Source organism: Saccopteryx leptura, chromosome 1 (assembly GCF_036850995.1).
Source record: "Saccopteryx leptura isolate mSacLep1 chromosome 1, mSacLep1_pri_phased_curated, whole genome shotgun sequence".
Classification (NCBI taxonomy): Eukaryota; Metazoa; Chordata; class Mammalia; order Chiroptera; family Emballonuridae; genus Saccopteryx; species Saccopteryx leptura.
Window position 1 is genome coordinate 352,554,742 of NC_089503.1, and position 20,490 is coordinate 352,575,231.

A 20,490-nucleotide genomic window follows, 5' to 3' on the forward strand; every position below is an offset into this window, starting at 1 on the left:
ATTAGTGCTTATCAACCATTTGTGAAAAATGATGATTATGAAAACTATGAACACACTTTGGAGAAGAAAAATAACATGAAATGAAATTAAGAAAGCTTAATAATTTCTCTTTTAATATGTCACTTTTAGAGACTTTACTATATTTGAAAATATATTTCCTAAGGTTCTATTAAAGATGAATTAATGTATTGCTTGGCTTAAGTCAGCCTACCTTAAAGCAAGGTTTTACAAATCAGGGATTCAGAATTAAAAGATGAACAGAGCACCCAGATGCTTTGACGAGAGACACAAAAATTATTATTTTGTCACATAGCTCAAAACGATCTGGCAATTAGACAACAGACTTGTCTCTTTTATTAGCACACGCAAACAGCAGCAGAGAAACAACCTTCCATTTGATTTTTACTGAGATTTATTGTTTTTTAATAATGCCACTTTTCAGAAGTATAGTCATGTGCTCACTTAGACAGGCTGACAAAGTGAAAACTTGTACGTGATGCAAAGTACCCTTTGGGCCATAGATTAAGACATAGATAGTGCAGTGACAAGTCAAGTCAAACGCCCGCAGCAGACAGAAAATCCCAGCCTCCCCTTCCCATGACCTGGCTCCCAGGTTGCACCATAGAACCCACAGTAGATATCTGGGCAAAACATAGAACACAGATGGCTACCGACTGACATGAAAAGTAAATTTTATTAAACATGTTTACATACATGGGTTGGAAGTTCATTTAAAAGCACAGGGGAGTGTTAAGACAAGTGGTCAAAATAGAAAGATACTACCCAATTATAATTAGTTGATTGTTGGCCACTAAGACAGAACGGAATCTAGTAGAAGTGCACCAATGCTTCAGTTCCTCCTGCTCAGCATGGTGAGTAGTGGTCAATCTGTGCCCTGTGGAATGATGGGCAGGTAATTCCGCCATGTGTAAATAATAATGAAGAATTCACTTGGTGCAGGCAGTATGTCTATGGATTAAAACCTAGTGTGTACACAGTGTCTACATGTGTTACAGCCCCACAGTAGAAATCTACACCAAAATGTTTATTAGAAGGAATTTGGTCCATACTACATCACGTTTTCCAGAGGGTAAAAAATAAAGTCCATCTATAGACATTTCACCCCAGGCTCACAGATTGAGTCTGGCAAAAACCTGCAAAATGTCTATAACAAAAATGGATGGCTTAGATTTCTTGGTTATTTCAGTAGAGTAATTAACGAGCAAACTGTACAGGTACATGCAACATACAAGCGGGCCTATGTGGAACTAACATCCATTAGTAAATAACCTTTTGTTTCTTTTCTTTTTCGTTTTTTTATTTCTTTAAATTTTTTTTTTTTTTTTTTTACAAAACGTGCATGCAGCTTTGAACAGTTCCAAGTCATGCTGCTCTATTCGTGTAATCACAAAAGTTGAATGACTCATAAAAGGAGGGAGAACATATCGATGCAGCTGCAGAGTGTGCAGTATGGAACACATATACAGGATGTCACAAGGGAAATTCAAGGCCAAGAAAATCTCAGATGAAGAAAATGCAAATTGAAATTTGACTTTTGTTTTATTCCCCATCCCCCGCCAAAAAAAGTAAGATACTTTGCATTAAAAAATCAAGCTTTGTGCTTGCATCAATCTCAAAGAAATGTAAACTGAAATTTGATAAAAAACATTACTTTAGTGCAGAATATTTCAACTGGAATTTCCAGCGGAATATTGAGCAGCTCATACCATGCTCTTTCTTGGGCAGATGAGATGTCTGCACGGAGACATGGCCGAGAAGCCTGGGCACAGCTGAGAGTGTCTTAGGCTCAAATCCATTTCTAGTCACCATTGTGAGAAGTCACAAGTGTGGTTTATACATATGAGCATAAACTCTTTTTGTTTTTAACGTCAGGAAGAAAAAGACATTACAAGGAGTGTTTCCAAAGTATGATTATGCAGCTAGTTTCCATTCCCAGCATTGGTTGCAGTTCGACTTCTTTAAAAGTCTTCCATGCAAAACAATGGAAACAGAAATTAATTTTTTAAAATGCAAACAGATATGCTCTGCATTTTTTTAAAAAAAGTAGTTCTGTGATTAGTTATTTTGGAAGGTAACTTATTGTTTTCTGGCTATCCACACATAAGACTCCGAAGCATTATAAACTGAAAGTCAGTGGAACCCACCCGTCAGGGGCCTCGCCTTGTCTGGCTGCTGAACATCTGGAGCAGATGGGACAGAGACTGCTTCAGCCCTTTTTTTGGTGCTTTTGGAAAAAGAAAGAAGGGTCTCTGTCAGCATGGTGAGGCTTGTCCTGACACAGGCAAAAACCAGTGGAAATAAACACGGTGAAAAATGAAACAAAACACATCCAAAACCAACAAATAACACATACACACACACACACACATACACACAAAACAAAACACAAAAGAAGAGAACTTCTGAAACACCAGGGAAATGACACTGCTTGTGGTCTGTGTAGAAATGTGTAAAATCTGACCTTACACAGAGTGAGAGTTTCCAGTTTGTTCAATTTGGGGAGTGTATGTGCAAATTTGAAGTTTCCTCTTTTTCTATTTGCTGGAAGCATCAGTGACTCTCACTAGCTCGTTGGCTCATACTGTAATTTGATAGACTGCCTTGTTCTGTCATATGAAGCCAGGTTTGAAACAACAATTGGGACACATTATTGAAAAACTACTACAGGTAAAACACAAGTTGATTGTCTGTCTCCAACAATGCTTTTGATCATGAAATATCTGCTTCAGATTATTATCCTGAAAAGGTTTTGTTGGAATGACTCTGGTATGAGTTCACTATGATCGAATGCAGGGAGGCCCAGTTGAACTTTCCAGAGATGATTGGGAAGCCCGGCGGGTTAGGGGAGTGAGGGTGGGGTCCACCAGTGAGGACGGTGGGAACAATTTGTACCATCCAATTACCATGCTGGACAGATCGAGTTCTTCCAACAAGATCTGAGCCACACCCATAAAGCATTTATGGTCCATTCTGCCATAGTCTCCCCAGACGATCACCTGCAGAGACAGAGAAATGAAATATAATAAAACTTGAACTTCGAGGAGTTGAAAGCAACTATTCTGTAAAAGCGAGCCACTCAGTAAAGGAGAGGAAATGACTATAGCTAACACCACAAAAAAGAACTAGATAAATACTAATATTAAGGAGCTCAAAGAGACACTCCACAGTAATTTTTAGGTTCAATGGAATACAAGTAATGTTTCCCTAGTCAATGAGGGGATTACATATATAAACCATGTTAAAGAAACAAATATATACGATCATTTATATGTAAATTCAACACCTTCTCTAGTAATCATTATCTAGTAAGCAATATGCAGGGAGATAGAGATATAAAAATTAAAATTTGTATAAGCGATAAGGTCAAAACAACCTAACTCATTGTACAATGGAATGCATGTATGGTGGAATACGTATGGAGAATGAGAATATTCATTACATCTCTTTTCTATTTTGAACTTGTTAGCGAAGGGGCAGGTTGAAAATAATTGTAAACTCATGTCTTTTGAGGACTTGCCTGACGATTTTGATTTGCTCAGATGACTAATGAGTGAGTGAGCTCCCTCACGACCTGGGTCAGCACCTGTTGGTGTCAGGTAAGCATTCCATTAAACTTACTCCTAGCTTCTATTGTCCAGTCCTTTAGTTATCTGTCTGTGAAGGCTCTCAGCTGAGCTCAGTCACCCACTTTACACCAGCGGCGGTGGTGAATCCTGCCTTTTCAATTTACTGAGTAACTGCAAATGATTTAATTTCTGCGGTACTCAGACATACTCTTTAAAATGGAGATGATGACATTTACTGCACATGGTGGTTCAAGTGTTTAAGAGGTAATGTTTGTAAACACTGAACAATGCACCTGCCATTCAACCCGTCTTGAGTATTGCTGGTCCCTGTACACTTCTGCTCTCCTCTCCTTTCTCTCTTAGTAGCCCGTAACTTCTTAGAGCACATAGAAGTGCTCAGTAACCTATGATTAGCACCATTTGCTTGATATCTGTTATCTATCTATCTATCATCATCATCATCATCATCATCTATCTATCTATCTATCAATAGGCAGGAGGTGGCAAGTAGGGCAAAAGGAGAGGAGAGGCTAGAGAGAAGAAAAGAGGGAAAAAATTGTTTTCCATTAAGTCCCTATATATGTTTAATACTATACCTTATTTGAATTGCAAGGCAACAATTTGTTATTTTCTTCTACTCAGGGATGTTCCACCACATTTCTCCCTACTGAAATTTATTCACTTCTTGTTTGACCACTTCTTCAGTGTTTGCATGGATAATGTGGATTGACAATGTAAAAATCACACAAACTACTACTGACCTGAAGAACTTTACCCTGTGGACTTTCGTCAAACACCAGGGACTGTTGATACAAAGGATCGAGGGTTTTCCGTGCAATCCTTGTCTTCTTCTTGGCTATGCAGGCCCCGTTTTCCAGAAGGTACACTTTGACGTATGGAGCTAGACAAAGGTAATATTAACACAGAGGAAGTTAAATTACGTTTTTTAGAGAAAGCCTTATTAGAGCTTTAGGGATGCTTATTTAAAGTTTTCCAACGGACTCTTTAAATCACTTAAAATTTTCAGTATTTCATAAATTCTACCCCTTAGCTCCCATATGTTAGCACTGCTGCCATTTTCCTCATTTCAAATAAATGTACGCAAAGGTGTCTTAAGACTTTGACTTACTTGGGGTATAGCTGGAATTACAATTCACTTTCCTTCCTTCCTTCCTCCCTCCCTCCCTCCGCTCCCCTCTCTCCCCTTCCCTCTCTCCCCTCCCCTCCTCTCCCCTCCCCTCCCCTGGGAAAATAATTGTGCAGCGATTCATATTTACAGACTCAAAACAGAGACTCTGCCTTTTTAATCAATCGGACGGTAAGAAACAGAGCATATAAAATTCCAATGCAGTGGATATTGTGAGTTGTGTGCCTGTGTGAGATGTTCTTTTTCACACATCCTTACCAGGTGTAGATTTGGAACCAGGCTTTTGCGTGAGGCTTCGCGCTCTGATAACTTCAACCTCTAACTGGCCCTTTTTATCCTCCATTCCAATTTGTATATCACCTGCAAGTGGAGGGAAAGCAACATGTTTCAGCTTCTTTACAGTTACACGTAGTTAAAAAATAGTGGTCCAAATCAGGTTCCAAATATCTTTATAATCTTGATAAAAACCATTATTTAGTACCCCCCAACTCCATTCTTTTTTTTTTATTTATTCATTATAGAGAGGAGAGGGAGAGACAAAGAGAGAGAGAGACAGAGAGACAGAGAGAGAGAGAGAGGAGAGACAGAGAGAGAAAAGGGGGGAGGAGCTGGAAGCATCAACTCCCATATGTGCCTTGACCAGGCAAGCCCAGGGTTTCGAACCGGCGACCTCAGCATTTCCAGGTTGATGCTTTATCCACTGCGCCACCACAGGTCAGGCACCAACTCCATTCTTTTCTCCACACCTCCATTTCAGGTTTTGAAATGTTTTCTTCAATTTTCTGGTACTAATCAATCTATGAGAGTCCCATATTAGTTTATAAATTGCTTAATGACAACAATATTGAAGTATCTAAATAATTCTTAAACTCTAATAAGATTTCTTACCCTTTATGTCATCTAGAATAGACTACTTAACAAAAATAATAATTTATCTATATTTTCATTATCTAGAGAAACCACCTAATATTTTATCCTAGCAATCTCATAAGTTCTTTCTTCTCTCCTTCCCACCCTTCTTCTCTTCCTTTTTATCTATCTACCTATTTTGATCATACATCCTCAGTTTATTGACAGTATGGACCACTAAATAGGCTTGCCATTACCTATTTAATCCACATCCCTGTTGATGAATATATAGCTTATCTACATTGCTGCTATTTTTTTTTAAATTTTATTTATTTACTTATTTTTTACAGAGACAGAGAGTGAGTCAGAGAGAGGGATAGACAGGGACAGACAGACAGGAACAGAGAGAGATGAGAGGCATCAATCATTAGTTTTTCATTGCGAGTTGCAACACCTTAGTTGTTCATTGATTGCTCTCTCATATGTGCCTTGACGGCGGGCCTTCAGCAGACCAAGTAACCCCTTGCTGGAGCCAGCGACCTTGGGTTCAAGCTGGTGGGCTTTTGCTCAAACCAGATGAGCCCGCGCTCAAGCTGGTGAGCTCGGGGTCTCGAACCTGGGTCTTCCGCATCCCAGTCCGATGCTCTATCCACTGTGCCACCGCCTGGTCAGGCGTACATTGCTGCTATTATAAACAGCACTATAGTTGCTTTATAAAATATTTTTGCAAACTTGGTCAATCATCTCCTGAGCATAAATTCCTCATCTTTTAATTATTGGGTTTAATGGAATGGGCATTCAAAAATTCCATGCATATTGGCACAGACCCTTCAGAAAGGTTATAGCAGTTTGCACTATCACCAGAATGTCTAATTGTTGCCAACCTGATGGTTTAAAAAGTTGCAATTTCCTTCATTATTAGGAAGGCTGAGCACATTTCTACATATTTGCAATTGGTATTCCTTCTCTTATATCTTACCTGTCATATCCATTATCCATTTTTAATAAGATGTTCCTCTTTTCCTGATGGATATGATAGTTTATCTCTGAAAACGTTACGTTACATGTAATTGTTTCTAAGTTATGTTTAGTTAGATGAGTCATCTCCATTTTTCAGTTGTGAATTCTCTTTCTCTGCCAGGTCAGTGGATTAAATTTGTGACTCTGGATTATTCATTAGTTTTACAATTCTGTTTTAGATCTCAGCTCTTGGAGGTCTCTTGGTCTTTTTGTTTTTGCTTTAATCACATACACACAAAGTTTAACAAGTCAAACTGTTTTATTAGTATGAAAAATTCTCATACTCACTGCCAACATGTATCCGTTCAGGGGTCACTGCTTTCACAATTTTCAATATTCTTATCTAATCTATTTTTTACTTTTTGGCATTTGTTTCCATATCTCTAAATACCATACTTATAAGATATTATCTTAGTTTTTTCAGTTTTAGATATTATTGAGTTCTAATTTCTATCTCTCTCACTTCTTGTTTCTCCCCACCACATACTAGACATTTTCTGTCATCCCCTTCTCCCAGTATTAATATTTACATTATTATGATTATGTAGAAATATTTATAGCCAAGTGAACTGGAATACTATGATTATTATGTCTTATTTTTTGGACAGCTCTTCTTTATCCCTACACTTAATAAATGTCTTTTAAAAAAGCATTTGCTTTTTTATGTACATATCGCTAAGTGGACCCCTTCCTCTCTCCTGGTTGCTTACCTCTTCCCTAAAATCAAACACACTAGGTATTCTATAGATTGTACTCTTAGGAAACCTCACGTGTTCCAGTCAGGACAACTTGCTCTGAAAGCTTGCTCTAGCCGTTATCTTCAGGTTTTCCTTCACCACCAACCACTTCCCTCTGTGTTGAAGCATTTATTTACTCGATCTCATCTTCTCATTTTAGTTCACAATTTGTAAAGCTCACTTTGTTTATTTTGTCAAAGTATATATTCCAATAGCTTTCTGAGCAATGTTGGGTGTAAGGGAAATGTTTTGAGACCTTCCTTGTCTGAGAATTTATTTATTCTAGCTTTCAACTTACTTGAAAATTTGGCTGGCTATTATATATTCTACGCTGGAAATCAACTGTTACTCAGAATTTTGAAGGTAGTCTTCTAGCTTCCAGTGTTATTATTAAAGAGTCCATTGAACATCTGATTTTGATAATTTTGTATAGGATTATCCTCTTAGGAAAGTTGGGAGGATTTTCTATTAATTTCTGGTGTTGTGATATTCCATGGTGATGTGCCCCTATACTGACCTAATTTCAATTTGAAAGGACTCTTACCTCATAGGTCCTTTCAAACTGGAACCTCATGTCCTTCAGAATATATCTATTACACATGCTACATATAGTTTTCTCCATTCATTTCATTATCTTTCTTTTTACTTCATTTAGGGTGTATTTTGCTAGTAAACATTTTAAATTTATCTGGCTTTGATTTGGTCCTTTGGAAATTCTTCCCACACAAAGAGTATAGAAACACTACCTGAAGTGTTTATCAGTATTTTCTTTTACCTTTTTCCACCCTTTGTTTCTCTTTACTATTGAATCTGAAATATTATTTTTTTAAGTTTTGAAGTAGGAAGATATTTCACTTTTTTTAAACAAAGATTTATGCCAAGATCCTTTGCTGAATAATCCATTATTTTTTCCATGCTATGAAATACTACCCTCTATTCTACATTTGGATCTATTGTAGACCCTCTATCTCAACAGGGGTTTTCTGATAACTCAAAGATATAGGACTAACTTTATTCATTTTGCATAATGTCTCTGGTTAGAGAAATGTGTTTAGAACCTAGAATAGTCATTTGAAACCAGCAATACCCTAGCTAGAATGTTACTTTTCACTTGCATTTCTCTTATGCTACTTCAAATGACCTTGTCAACCATGACATATCAGCTTTCCTGTAGAAAAAAATGATTCTCACCCATTGCAGGAGTGGCGAGGGTTTGGCGGCCAACAAGCTGGGCTGGTCCCAGTCCATCAAGAAAATCACTGAATTGACTGTCTGCTCCTAGTCGCACTCCAGGAAATATTAAGCTATTACAAAGAACAAAAATTGAAACATTAGCTCTCCTAAAATTCTTTTCATTAGTTCCCATTTGACTACTATTTCCTATCATGAATCATAAATACTACTTAGACAATCAGTTTACTTATAAATTATATTGTCTCTGAACCAAGCAAGCATATGAGTAAGAGTCAGCATTGATTAAAAAGGATCTAAACTTTCAAATTTAGAGTTGATGTTTTATTCAGGAGAGCTCAGTTATAGTTTTTGATATATACATCTTCTGGACATTTACACATAAAATTCCTACACAAATATATCACTGACATAAAATATAAGATGCAAATGTTTGTATCCTGAACTTCTCATAAATAATTGCTCATAAACATTGAATAACATTACTGTTAACCTGAAAAATGTATAATAATTTCTTTCTGTGTGTGTGACAGAGACAGAGAGAGAGACAGACAGAGACAGACAGACAGGAAGGGAGAAAGATGAGAAGCATCAATTCTTCATTGAGGCACCTTAGTTATTCACTGATTGCTGTCTCATATGTGCCTTGACCAAGGGGCTACAGCAGACCAAGTGACCCTTTGCACGAGTCAACAACCTAGGGCTCAAGCTGGTGAGCCTTGCTCAAACCAGATAAGCCTGAGCTCAAGCTGGCAGCCTCAGGATTTCGAACCTGGGTCCTCTGCGTCCCAGTCCTATGCTCTATCCACTGTGCCACCACCTGGTCAGACTAATAATTTCTTAAATAAATATTATAGCATAGTCTACATTCTTATTTACAAATAAAAATGTTTAATTTATTCATTTTGAATAAATTAAATTTTTATATCATCTGAAATTTTATTTAGTTCAACTAGAAATAAATTAATTAAAGTACGCCTCTAACACACAGACACAGACAGCAGTGTGGTGACAGCCACAGGGAAAGAGGGGTGAGGGGTATGTGGAGGTGGGCAGAGGAGGGAAAATGGGATGAAAGAAATTTTGCTTGGGGCGATGTGTGCATGATGCAGTGTGCAGATGTTTTACTGAGTTTCACAACTGAACCTGTACTCCAATAAACTCAATTAAAAGTAAAAAATTAAAAACTAAAAAAATTAAAAAATAAATAAAAAGATAATCTTAACATTTAAAAAATAAAATATGCTTCTTTCTTACTAAATCATAACTTCCTAAAATTGCTGGGCTGTAAGCTTCACCAGAGTAGTGATATGCTCTTCTTGTTTATTGGTGTATCCCGGGTAACAAGAACCAGGCTTGTTGGGGAGTTGGATTTCAATGAATACTTTTTGAACAAACAGATATCCATAGGGATTTATTATTTCCAATGTACTTCCACACATATGATTTCCTCACAATCAGTAAATTAGACAGGGGACATATTATTATCCTATCCAGAGACTATGAAAAAAAATCTTAGAGAGGTTAATGGGCTGATCCAATGGTAGAAGTAAGTATTATTTGATTTGTTAATTTTTTAAAATTTATTTATTCATTTTTTTAGAGAGGAGAGAGAGGGAACAAGGAGAGAGAGGCAGAGAGAGAGAGAGAGAAGGGGGGAGGAGCTGGAAGCATCAACTCCCATATGTTCCTTGACCAGGCAAGCCCAGGGTTTCGAACCGGCGACCTCAGCATTTCCAGGTCGACACTTTATCCACTGTGCCACCACAGGTCAGGCGATTTGGTAAATTTTATAACAAAAAATAATGTTTCCAGTCTTGCATTTGCACATGCTTTACAATACTCCATCAAATATTGGCATTTTATCAGCAAGTTTAGCTCCATAACATTCATTCCTGCTAATATTTGTTTTTAGCTTTCTTGCTAGGTGTATGCATCCCAAACATTTGATCAAATAAACTTACTAGTTTTAAGAATGAGAAAGCATATCACAAATATTAACTTGGCATAATTTTATTTCACTTTTTCAACAAAATAAAAAAATTCCAGTAAAATAAAATAAATTATTAATATTAGATTGATAAATGAGATATTTAAATGGTAATAATGAATTACAAAAAATCTGTACATGCTCAATCCCCAAGCAACCCATTGAAAATAATAATTACTAATTTGTAAGATCTATGTCCTCAGTAAAAGTTGTTTTACCAGAAAAATCCTCAAGCATAGGAAAATGCAGGTTTTATGTAGGAATTCATATGAAATGGTAAAAATCAAACTAGATAAGCAAAACAAAAATCATTATATTTTTTTCAAAATTAATTTCAGAATTAACTAAAACTCTTTAATCAAAAAAATAACAAGGAAAATAGATCCTGATCTTTCATCGTAAGGTGGAAATGATGTTTTCAGAACAAGAAAATTTAAGTGGCTATTATGAGAATGTTAGACTTACAACGTAAAGCCCAAAATAGTTTGGAGAAAAGCAGGAATATAGAAAATTAGTTCCTCACTTCTAAATTTTAATACAGATTTTGATAACTGGGATGACAATGAGTTTCCCATATGAAAGACTCCATTAAATGTGACATTTCTAGGAAGACATTCATCAGTAAAGTATTCTGAACTTTTCTTGGTGACAGAAATCAGTTAACTTATGTTAACTGAACATTTATTTCATCATCCGCTTGAAAGTTCTGAATGACCAGGTAGGTGCAGAGGTGTGTCTGTGTGTTTGTATCATAAGAGGTCATGTCATTTTTAAATAGATAACTGACCAGGTAGTTAAATGAGGAAGCTGCACAGTAACCCTTGGTGGCTTTGCTATTTTTTGCTTATGACTACAACTCTGTGGTTCTACAGCCATACAGATCTGCTGACATCACTTACTTCCCCTCGGAGCTGTAGCTGTTGATGCTGCCGTCGGTGGACTCTCGACTCGGCTGCCTCACCATCTTCCTCATTTCGGCGGCCATCCCTGTCTCTGTGCTCCTCTGAATGGTGCTTTTCAACTTCTTGTGGCCAGACTCTGGCAGGAGGAAGTAAAAGAAACTCTAAGTTTTGTTTAGACAGTTCCCTGAATATTGACTCTGCTGATTACAATAACAGTTCGTTATGTACATAATTAAAAGTTTACTCAGAAATATAGTGTCTAAGAGAATCATCTGATTAATTAAATGTTCTTTGCCAAAGTGGGCATGGGCCGAGCGGGGTAGCAGCAGAGAGCAGACCACGGCTCCTGTCCCAGGACTGCCTAAATCCCAGTGAGCCAGAATGAACTCATCGTATTACTGATGCTGAAGTTGTGGACTTCGATAAAGAAGTGGATTTGGCACTGAACTGCTATGTGGAAAGATCATGTTGAACAACCTAATCTGGAATACTCCAAATGTGTGAAAACTGACCTAAATGAGTGGGCCACATCCTTTAAAGGAGAAGAGCCACGATTCTGGTACTGCCACACATCAGCAATCCTCTTAAAGAAAAACTTCAGTATTTTATGTAATGATTTTCACAACATTTTAACATCCACAAGCTCATTGAAGGTGGCGTGTGTTACTTCTGTGGCTAGAATAGGTATTACCGTGTTTCCCCATGTAGAAGACATTCCCATGTATAAGATGTACCTTAATTTGGGGGTCCAAAATTTGAAAAAAAAATGTATTACATAAAGTTATTGAAACTCAAGTTTTTATTCATCATAAAATTCATACAACTCATCACTGTCAAAACTTCCATCCATTAGCTTGTCCTCATCTGTGTCTGACGACAAACCACTGTCTTCAATAATGAGTGCAAAAACAAGTGCAACAAAGCAGGAAATGCAAGTATAAAAATGTACAGCCACTGTATAAGACACACCCAGTTTTTAGACCCCAAAATTTTTGAAAAAAGGTGCGTCTTAAATGTGGGGAAATATGGTACCTCAATTCTAAGGCTTCAGCGTTATCTCAGGGCCTTTTGACGCAGTGGCAGGTGGGCTGTGAGCCTTTAGGCACTGCATGTTACCCTGCCTGACCATTGTCTCGATAAACCATACGATCAGAACAACTTTTCTGAGCCCCTTTGAAAAACACTAACCAGCATTCTATTCATAGCATAGAAATAAAATTTTAAAACGTCTGATTAGAGCAGTATCAAAAGGTTAGACAAACTATTAGATTTTTATTATCTGCCATGATTTTTCATTTAAACATTCTATAAGCATTTCAGGTTTTATTTCAATGTTTCATAAAATATCATTTGATATCTATTAGTAATATATGAAAAGTGCTCTACATACATAACTACACACATAAACTATATGGATATACCCATAAACTTTTTAATCTTCATAAAACCTCTGTGAAGCAGGTACCTTAAATGCTGTTAAATAAATCATATGAGAGACCACAGGTTTTCCTCTGAGTTTTGGTTGTTAGAACCCTTTTGTAAATTGTCTAATAAAAGACCTAATTGTTATTCAATCTGTTTTCAATGCTGAATATTTTCTACAGAAGAGCCATGGTGATTCCTTAAAAACACAAGTCCGAATGTGATACTTCCTTGCTCAAGTTCTTGTGATGGTTTATCATCAAAAGTAAAAGAAAATGCAGGTTTGTTACCATGGCCAGCAAAGTGCCGTGTAAGACCTGGGCTCCTGTGTAAGAGCTGGGCTGCCGTGTAAGACCTGGGCTGCCGTGTAAGACCTGGGCTGCCGTGTAAGACCTGGGCTGCCGTGTAAGACCTGGGCTGCCGTGTAAGACCTGGGCTGCCGTGTAAGAGCTGGGCTGCCCCTCAGCCCACAGGACCACTGCTGTGCAGTTGCACCGTCTTCCTTGGATTTTCTTGTACCTAACAAGCCTGTGCTTCAGGCCCTGTTTCATTATTGCCTGTCCCTTCTGATTTTCTTGCCTTGCTCCCTCATGTTATTCAGGCCTCTGTTGCAATGCCACCCCCTCCGGGGCGTTTTCCAGTCCTCATATGTCTCCATCACCTTGTCATACTCTACATATTTCTTCACGGCACAGCGCCATCTGCTATTACACCTCCAATTGTTTGTTGTGTTTATCCATTTAGAACTTAGTTCTATGAGAAGAGGGTTGTGTGAATACCGCTTACTGATATTCCTAGTATGTAGAACAGTGGTATGCACTCAGAAATGGGATCACACCACAAACAGCAATGTGCAGTTTTCTCATTCCATTTAATATAATTATGATAAATCATGTCCATGTTTATGCTTTTTAATGACTGCATCATTCCATTGTATGGTTATGTGGTATCGTAATTACACCATCTTAGTGATGAGCATTTGGGATGTTTTCAGTTGCGAGAGGAGAGTTTTTATAGATAGATTTCTAAAACCTGAAACACTAGTGAAAGGGTAGGGATCTGGCTAATCTTGATAGCTATTTCTGAATTGTCCTTTAGAAACAGTTTAGCAATCTGCACTCCTATGAAAGTTATACAGATGCACCCATTTATCTACTAAAGGCAAAGGAAGTTTCTGCATTTCCCCTTTCTGGCCTTTGTCTTGCACATTTTACTTGTTATTGTACAATTTGTACACTTACTGAAGGTAGGAACATTTACAGATATTCTGAGTGCTGTTTAGTTTTGGTATATATAAATAAAGTCACTGAAGTAAAGTATACATATTGGCTAGATCTCACCTGAGAGGCAGGGGTAAGCCCCAAGTATGTATTACCAATGTGAGCCAAGTAGAATTGTGACAAATGTTTACTTAAGGCAGGATGAGGCAATAAAGCCAGAGTGGGACATCAAATTCTTTGAAGATCATGGCTAAATAATTCAGGCAAACTTAAAATCTAAATGATGAAGTGATGCTGGAAACTGGAGGAAAAAGAGTGAAGAAGACCAGCAGTAAGGAGATTCAGGTGAGAGTGTTCATTCAGTTTTCCATCCATCCATCCATCCATCCATCCATCCATCCATTTAATGAATAGTTATTAAGCCCTAATGTGTGTCACACCCTGTTCTAGACGCTGGGATCTCCAGCTGTCTTGCAGCTTACATTCTAGTGTGTGTGTATACAAGAAAGGCAATGACAAATAAACAAACAATAGAACTAGTAATAAGTGCTACAGAAATAATTAGGCAAGACAAGGGAGATAGAGGGTGACAGGGTGAGAGCAGCAATAGTTTTAATAAAAAGGGGCCAGAGTCTCCTTAAATGTTGGTATGGAGGAAGTACACAAGCCCCAGGGAACAGGAAGCACCACCCCAGAGGAGCTGGGCCTGGTGATTGTGACGGGAGGTTGTAATGGCGGTCAGGAATGGCGTTGCTCTGTCAGCAGCACACAGTTCTCCAGGTTTCTGCTGCAGTCTTTGCAGTGCTCATGCTGACTGGCCAGGAGGCTCTGCTGCCATGACCCCAGGGCTCTGTGCACACCTGGCAGTCCAGGGGACAGCGGAGGGAGGCTGTCAAGACCTTATTTCTGTGCATTTCCCAACAAGGCTTCACATGGTTGTCATTTACTACATACTTGTTTAATGAAAAGAAAACATTTAAAAGTAAAGAGTCTACTAATTTGTTTGTTTTTAAATTTAAATGTCAAGTTTTCTTGAAGAACGATATATCTACAGGGTGTCCTGAAATTCTGAGAATTTTAACCCTTAATAAGTTCCAGAATGTAAATGCCACACACTTTGAAAAAGACAAAACATCGTTTGAGAAGATGGTGACTGAGATTCCTTTGTACTTATTTAATTTTATGAATTTGAATTATACATTTTTAATTTTAAAGTTCTTGTTCTAGTACTTCTGAAGATGACAAACAAACTAATTTAGCTTTTGCCTTATTCAACACAGAGAGCTTTGATGGACTAAACAAGTTTATAAAGGCCCAGGTAAAAGCTGAATAAAAAGGTCCAGCTATCAATCATTCTCATTTAAATAAATAAGGGCTCTAATATTACTTAGAATGAAAGGTTGGAAGAGACACTGTTTTGTATATGTGGAAACTATACATTTGGCCAAGCATAATTCATGCAACAAATATTTGTTCAGCACTTACAATGGGTTGCGCCTTTTCTAGGTGCTGGTGATAGATACAGCAATGGAAACACAGACAACGATCCCTGCCCAAATGGAGCTTACAGTCTAGTGAACAGAAGGACTTGCTCAGCATCTCGCTCGTTAGCAGAAGAGGCTGAATAAGAAACCTGATTTTCTGAATCTCAGTCTTACGATCATTCCATTATATCACAGTTTAGGAGAACACAAAATCTGATCTTGTTTATTTACAAATAGAATAATGGTTTAGCCACATAGATATTTTCATGTATATGTTCTCCTATGGACTTATAAGCTCATTTGAAAACTTTGTTAAAAATCATATGTATTGTATACAAGTACAAATGTATATAATTACTGTAATCGTAATCATCTCTTTTGCCCATGCTGCATTTATAGCATCAATTATGTTACATACATGTATTATTTTTAATATCAATATATTGCATAAAACATTAAGTATTAGAAAATATTATGCATATTAACAATATCAGCCTTATTTAATATTATTATATTCACTGAAGAATCATTAACCTGATAAAGACATGAACTCTACTATCATATTATGACATGAAACCTTTGACTTAAACCTCTGTCCCAAGTATTATACAAAGAACAAAAAAGGATTAGAAAACTAGTAAATTTTAACATTCTATGTTTAACAAACATTTAACATTTGAGCAATATTTTACTCAGATTTGGAAAAACAAACTTTCTCTCAGAATATTCCTGTCAGATTTACATATGAACTTACCTATATTCTCTTTTCATATTTAGAGATATATGTTATATTTAGAAACACCCTGTTGACACATTACAGTGGTACCTTGAGATACAAATTTAATTTGTTCTGTAACTGAGCTCGTAAGTCAGTCAACTCGTATATCAAACTGCCGATACTGGACCCGTGCGCCAACGCACCAACTAGAGGCAGCTTCCCGAATCACAACTCGTATCTCGGAATTTCGCTTGGATCTCAAACAAAAATACAGACCGAGTTGCAGCTCATATCTTAAAAAATTCATATGTTGGTCTATTCGTATCTCAAAGTACCACTGTAATTCATTCTGTAAATACTCTAAAGCACCTAGTACCTATAATCAACCTTTTTTGGGACACGGACCAGTTTAATGTCAGAAAATATTTTCATGGACCGGCCTTTAGGGTGGGACGGATAAATGTATAATGTGACCTAGACAAGCGTCAAGAGTAAGTCTTAGACAGATGTAACAGAGGGAATCTGGTCATTTTTAAAAAATAAAACATCGTTCAGACTTAAATATAAATAAAACAATAAATAATGTAAGTTATTTATTCTTTCTCTGTGGAGTGGTACCAAATGGCCCACAGACCAGTACTGGTCCACGGCCCGGAGGTTGGAGACCACTGATCTAAGGCATCATTCTAGGTGTTGCAGCTACAACAATAATAAGACAGGCTAGCACATATAACAAACAACTAAAACAAATAAATTAACATGATAATTTTGGATACTGGGAATCATCATGGTAAAAAATAAAGCAGAAGGGACTGTTAGCAGAGTGTGTTCCTTTTGATCAGCTGGGCATGGAAGGCCACTTCCGAGGTGAGAAAGGAGCCAGCCATGCAAACGTCTGAAGGAAAGATGTTCCAGGCAGAAGGAGCAAGGGCAAGACCCGGAGGAGCGACTGCCCTTCCTTGGCTTTTCTGAGGAAGCTATGAAAGGGTGCCCGAAGGTGAACAAGAGCAGACGGAGTGCAAGAGGTGGAAAGTCGTTGGTGTAGGGCCCGCTGGGAGGCAGCCTGGACTTGATGTGATTGGACTTGAGTGTGACTGGAAGTCACAGGGAAGGGCCCTGAGCTGATGTCCAGTTTTGAAACCTCCCTCTAGTTACTGCATGGAGAATGAATGTCAGGAACTAGAAGTGAAAGCAGGGGGAATATTCAGAAAGCTACTTTCCTACCAAAGGAGAAATAAGTAGTGGCTTGGGTTAAGGAAGTGGCAGTGAAGACAAGGGAGGAAGATGGCCATAAATGATATTTTGTGGCCATAGATTATATTTTGAAGAGGAGCTAACAGTACCTGCTCTATTAGATGTAACAGTGGTTCTAAGAAAGAAAAGAAAAAGGAAGAAGTCAGTAATTTTTAGGGATTTAGTTAGGATAAGTAGCTGGATGATAGTGTCAGTTACTGAAAAGGGAACCACTATGTGTGATGGAAATGATGAGTTCTCTTCTGGATGTTTGAGGTGCTTCCTAAATAGCCATGTGGAGAGTAGAGTAAAACAAAAGTATGCATGATTCAGAACCAGCAGGGATAGCTTAGCACCAGAAATGGAATAGGACAGAGAGGCCGTATTGGCATGCAGATGAGATTAAAATCTGTGGTACTAATATAATAGGAACAAAGTATGGAGCTAAAAAGAGGAAACAGATAAACAGAATGGAACCTAGGACAATTCCATATTTAGAGATCCATGTGAAAATCAAGACTGTTAAGAAGTCTACAAAGCCCTTTTAAGATGCGAGGAAGAACAGGTAAGTGCCATGAAGAAATTAAGAGAATAAAGTGTTTTAAGAAATTAAAAAAAAAAGTTGCTTACTACTCAGCATTTGAGTGAGGAACAGACATATTAGTGATTTCAGCGCTTGGCTCCATGGCGATACTGATCTGAAGAGCAGTAGGTTCAGAGCAGCAGGGGGGCGGGGGGGCGAGCCTGGAAGGAAACGCCACTCAGAGGAGAGAATGAGAGTTGAGTCAATACAGACAACTCAGGACTGTTGAAAAGGTTTGTTGTGATGGACAGCTGGTATTTGAAAAGTCACATAGGGTTAGGGGAACGTGTTTATTTTTTTTAAGATCTGTGATATTAGAGCTTGTTTCCACACAGACAGGAATGATTGCATGTACAGGAAAAAACATATTTTTTCTAATATTGGTTGGTAAGGTAGATAGTGTCCAATAATGCTTACAGGACCTGAGATGATGAACAGCATGGCCTCTTGAAATAACTACATTTCCCAAACAACAAGAGTTCAGTGAAAGGCCAGTAAAGACAGTGAGACCTAGAAGCTAGAGAACTTAGCAAGGGAAGGACGACACAGAATTCTTATCTAATGCTCTCAAGGTTCATGGTTACCATTCATTGGTGTGGCTTTTATGATACTATTAACCTATTCTTAATGATGTCATGGTCTCTGTCTGCCCAATACCGATATATTATTCACAAAAAATGATGTGTAATTTGTATTATGTATAATACGATACAATAATATTGTCATAGATCTCTAATAATCATCCTTTAAGAGAAAATATCCAACTGTTCTTTGTTGATGTCAGACGTGTCTAGTGTTGTGGTAACCACATAGTCGGAAATTTTTATTAGGTAATCTGTTCTAAGTGTACTACAATTTTTTTTAAAGCAAACAAACAAAAACTCCCCTTTTGTATTGTGCCAAGGTTTTTAAATAGATTTCATGCCAAGCCAGAAAAGTACAACTTGTAAATATTTCACAGGTCTAAAAGTTATTTTTAGAAAATTGCATGATGATTCTTTGACTTTTATGGTTTTCCTCATTTATTTTCCAGGTTAACCTACAAGCCATTAAGTCTGCAATGGCCCTTTTTTCTTAACGTTTGTCAAAGAGATTCATAATGAAAAAGTACAGTGGTCATGAAGCTAAAAACAGCATCATTCAGAATACTTTTGTGAGATGGATAGAATAAATTCCTGTGGTAATGGTTTCAGAATATTTCACAACCTTTCCAGTGATGTAGTTATCCTCTCTCGTAACCCAAAAGAGGTAAAATATTTTATTTTACTACCATGAACTCATAGTTCTCTACAGATGCAACTTTAGAAAAAGGGCTCGTCTGTGCTGAAGACTGACCTTTATTATCTGGTAGGAAGCCTGGCATCGTTATGAGATATGCCTGTCATATCTGCTTAGTTCACTCAATCACAATATATCTTTTCAGCAAAAACATTTGCTAATGTGACACTGGCTTTTCCTCTTGCCTGGCTGGTGACAATGTAAACAATAGCAGGTTCAAGATGGTCTTTTAAATAATTTGCATGGTAAACTTAACAAGGCTGCCAAAAAAATGCAGGCAAAGAGTTTTATAGTCAATGAAACATACAACTTGTAGTGCATCCTATTTTGGCCAAAGTAGTAAAGAAAGGGGACCGTTCAAATACTGAACTGCTCACTGCTGCAAGCTGTTTGATTTCACAGCCTCAGTGTTTCCCAGGTATGTCTGTGCTGTGGGCTGAATTATGTGCCCCTACATTCATAGGCTAAATTCTTAACCCTGGTACCTCAGAATATAAAAGTTCAGAGAAAGGGCCTTTAAAGAGGTGATTAAGTTAAAATAAGGCTGCTACGGAGGCCCTAATCATCTGAGACCGATGTCCTTACAAGAAGATATTAAGACATACAGAGAGACCGCCATGTGCAGAGGCAGCAAGAGGGCGACCATATGCAAGACAAGGAGAGAGACCGCAGCCCAGACCAGACCTGACCTTGGACTTGCTGCCTCTACAACTGTGAGAATATAAGTTTCCGTCGTCTAAACCATCCAGTCTGTGATACTTTGTTATGGTAGCCCTCCAAACTAATACATCCAGCAAGTGGATGCCGTTACTTAACACTTTAAAGCCATCTTCTCATTTACTAAGGGTGATGACTTAAATGCAATTGAAAGCAACTGAAGATAAATAATCACCTATGATAACAGTCTGAGGTTGATCAAGCCCTCAACTACTAGGATGGACTTGTTTCAGGTCAACTTTATTAAAAAGTGGTCTGAAGTATGATATGAATACAGCTAAGTAATTTATTAACAACTCTTGATATTCAAATAATGAGGCCTCAGATTTATTTGCAAGAAATAATAAATATATCACATTTAGCTCAAATCTCTTTTTCTTTACTCTTTTTTTTTGTTTGTTTAATACTTTTG

At 37.6% G+C, this 20,490-nt stretch overlaps 1 protein-coding gene across 41 annotated transcripts in view; it reads right to left on the bottom strand.

Moving 5' to 3' along the window:
• Nucleotides 1-668: 668 nt before the first annotated feature.
• Nucleotides 669-20,490, bottom strand: part of RIMS1 (regulating synaptic membrane exocytosis 1) — a 469,012-nt gene continuing 449,190 nt past the window's right edge. For all 41 annotated transcript variants that reach the window (XM_066359079.1, XM_066359077.1, XM_066359044.1 and 38 more), the window contains 5 exons: nt 11,421-11,559; nt 8,532-8,644; nt 4,993-5,094; nt 4,349-4,488; nt 669-3,017 (listed from right to left, as the gene is read on the bottom strand). In XM_066359079.1, the coding sequence (XP_066215176.1) occupies nt 2,799-3,017; nt 4,349-4,488; nt 4,993-5,094; nt 8,532-8,644; nt 11,421-11,559 (713 nt within the window). In that variant the 3' untranslated portion in view covers nt 669-2,798. The remainder of the gene's footprint in view (nt 3,018-4,348; nt 4,489-4,992; nt 5,095-8,531; nt 8,645-11,420; nt 11,560-20,490) is intronic.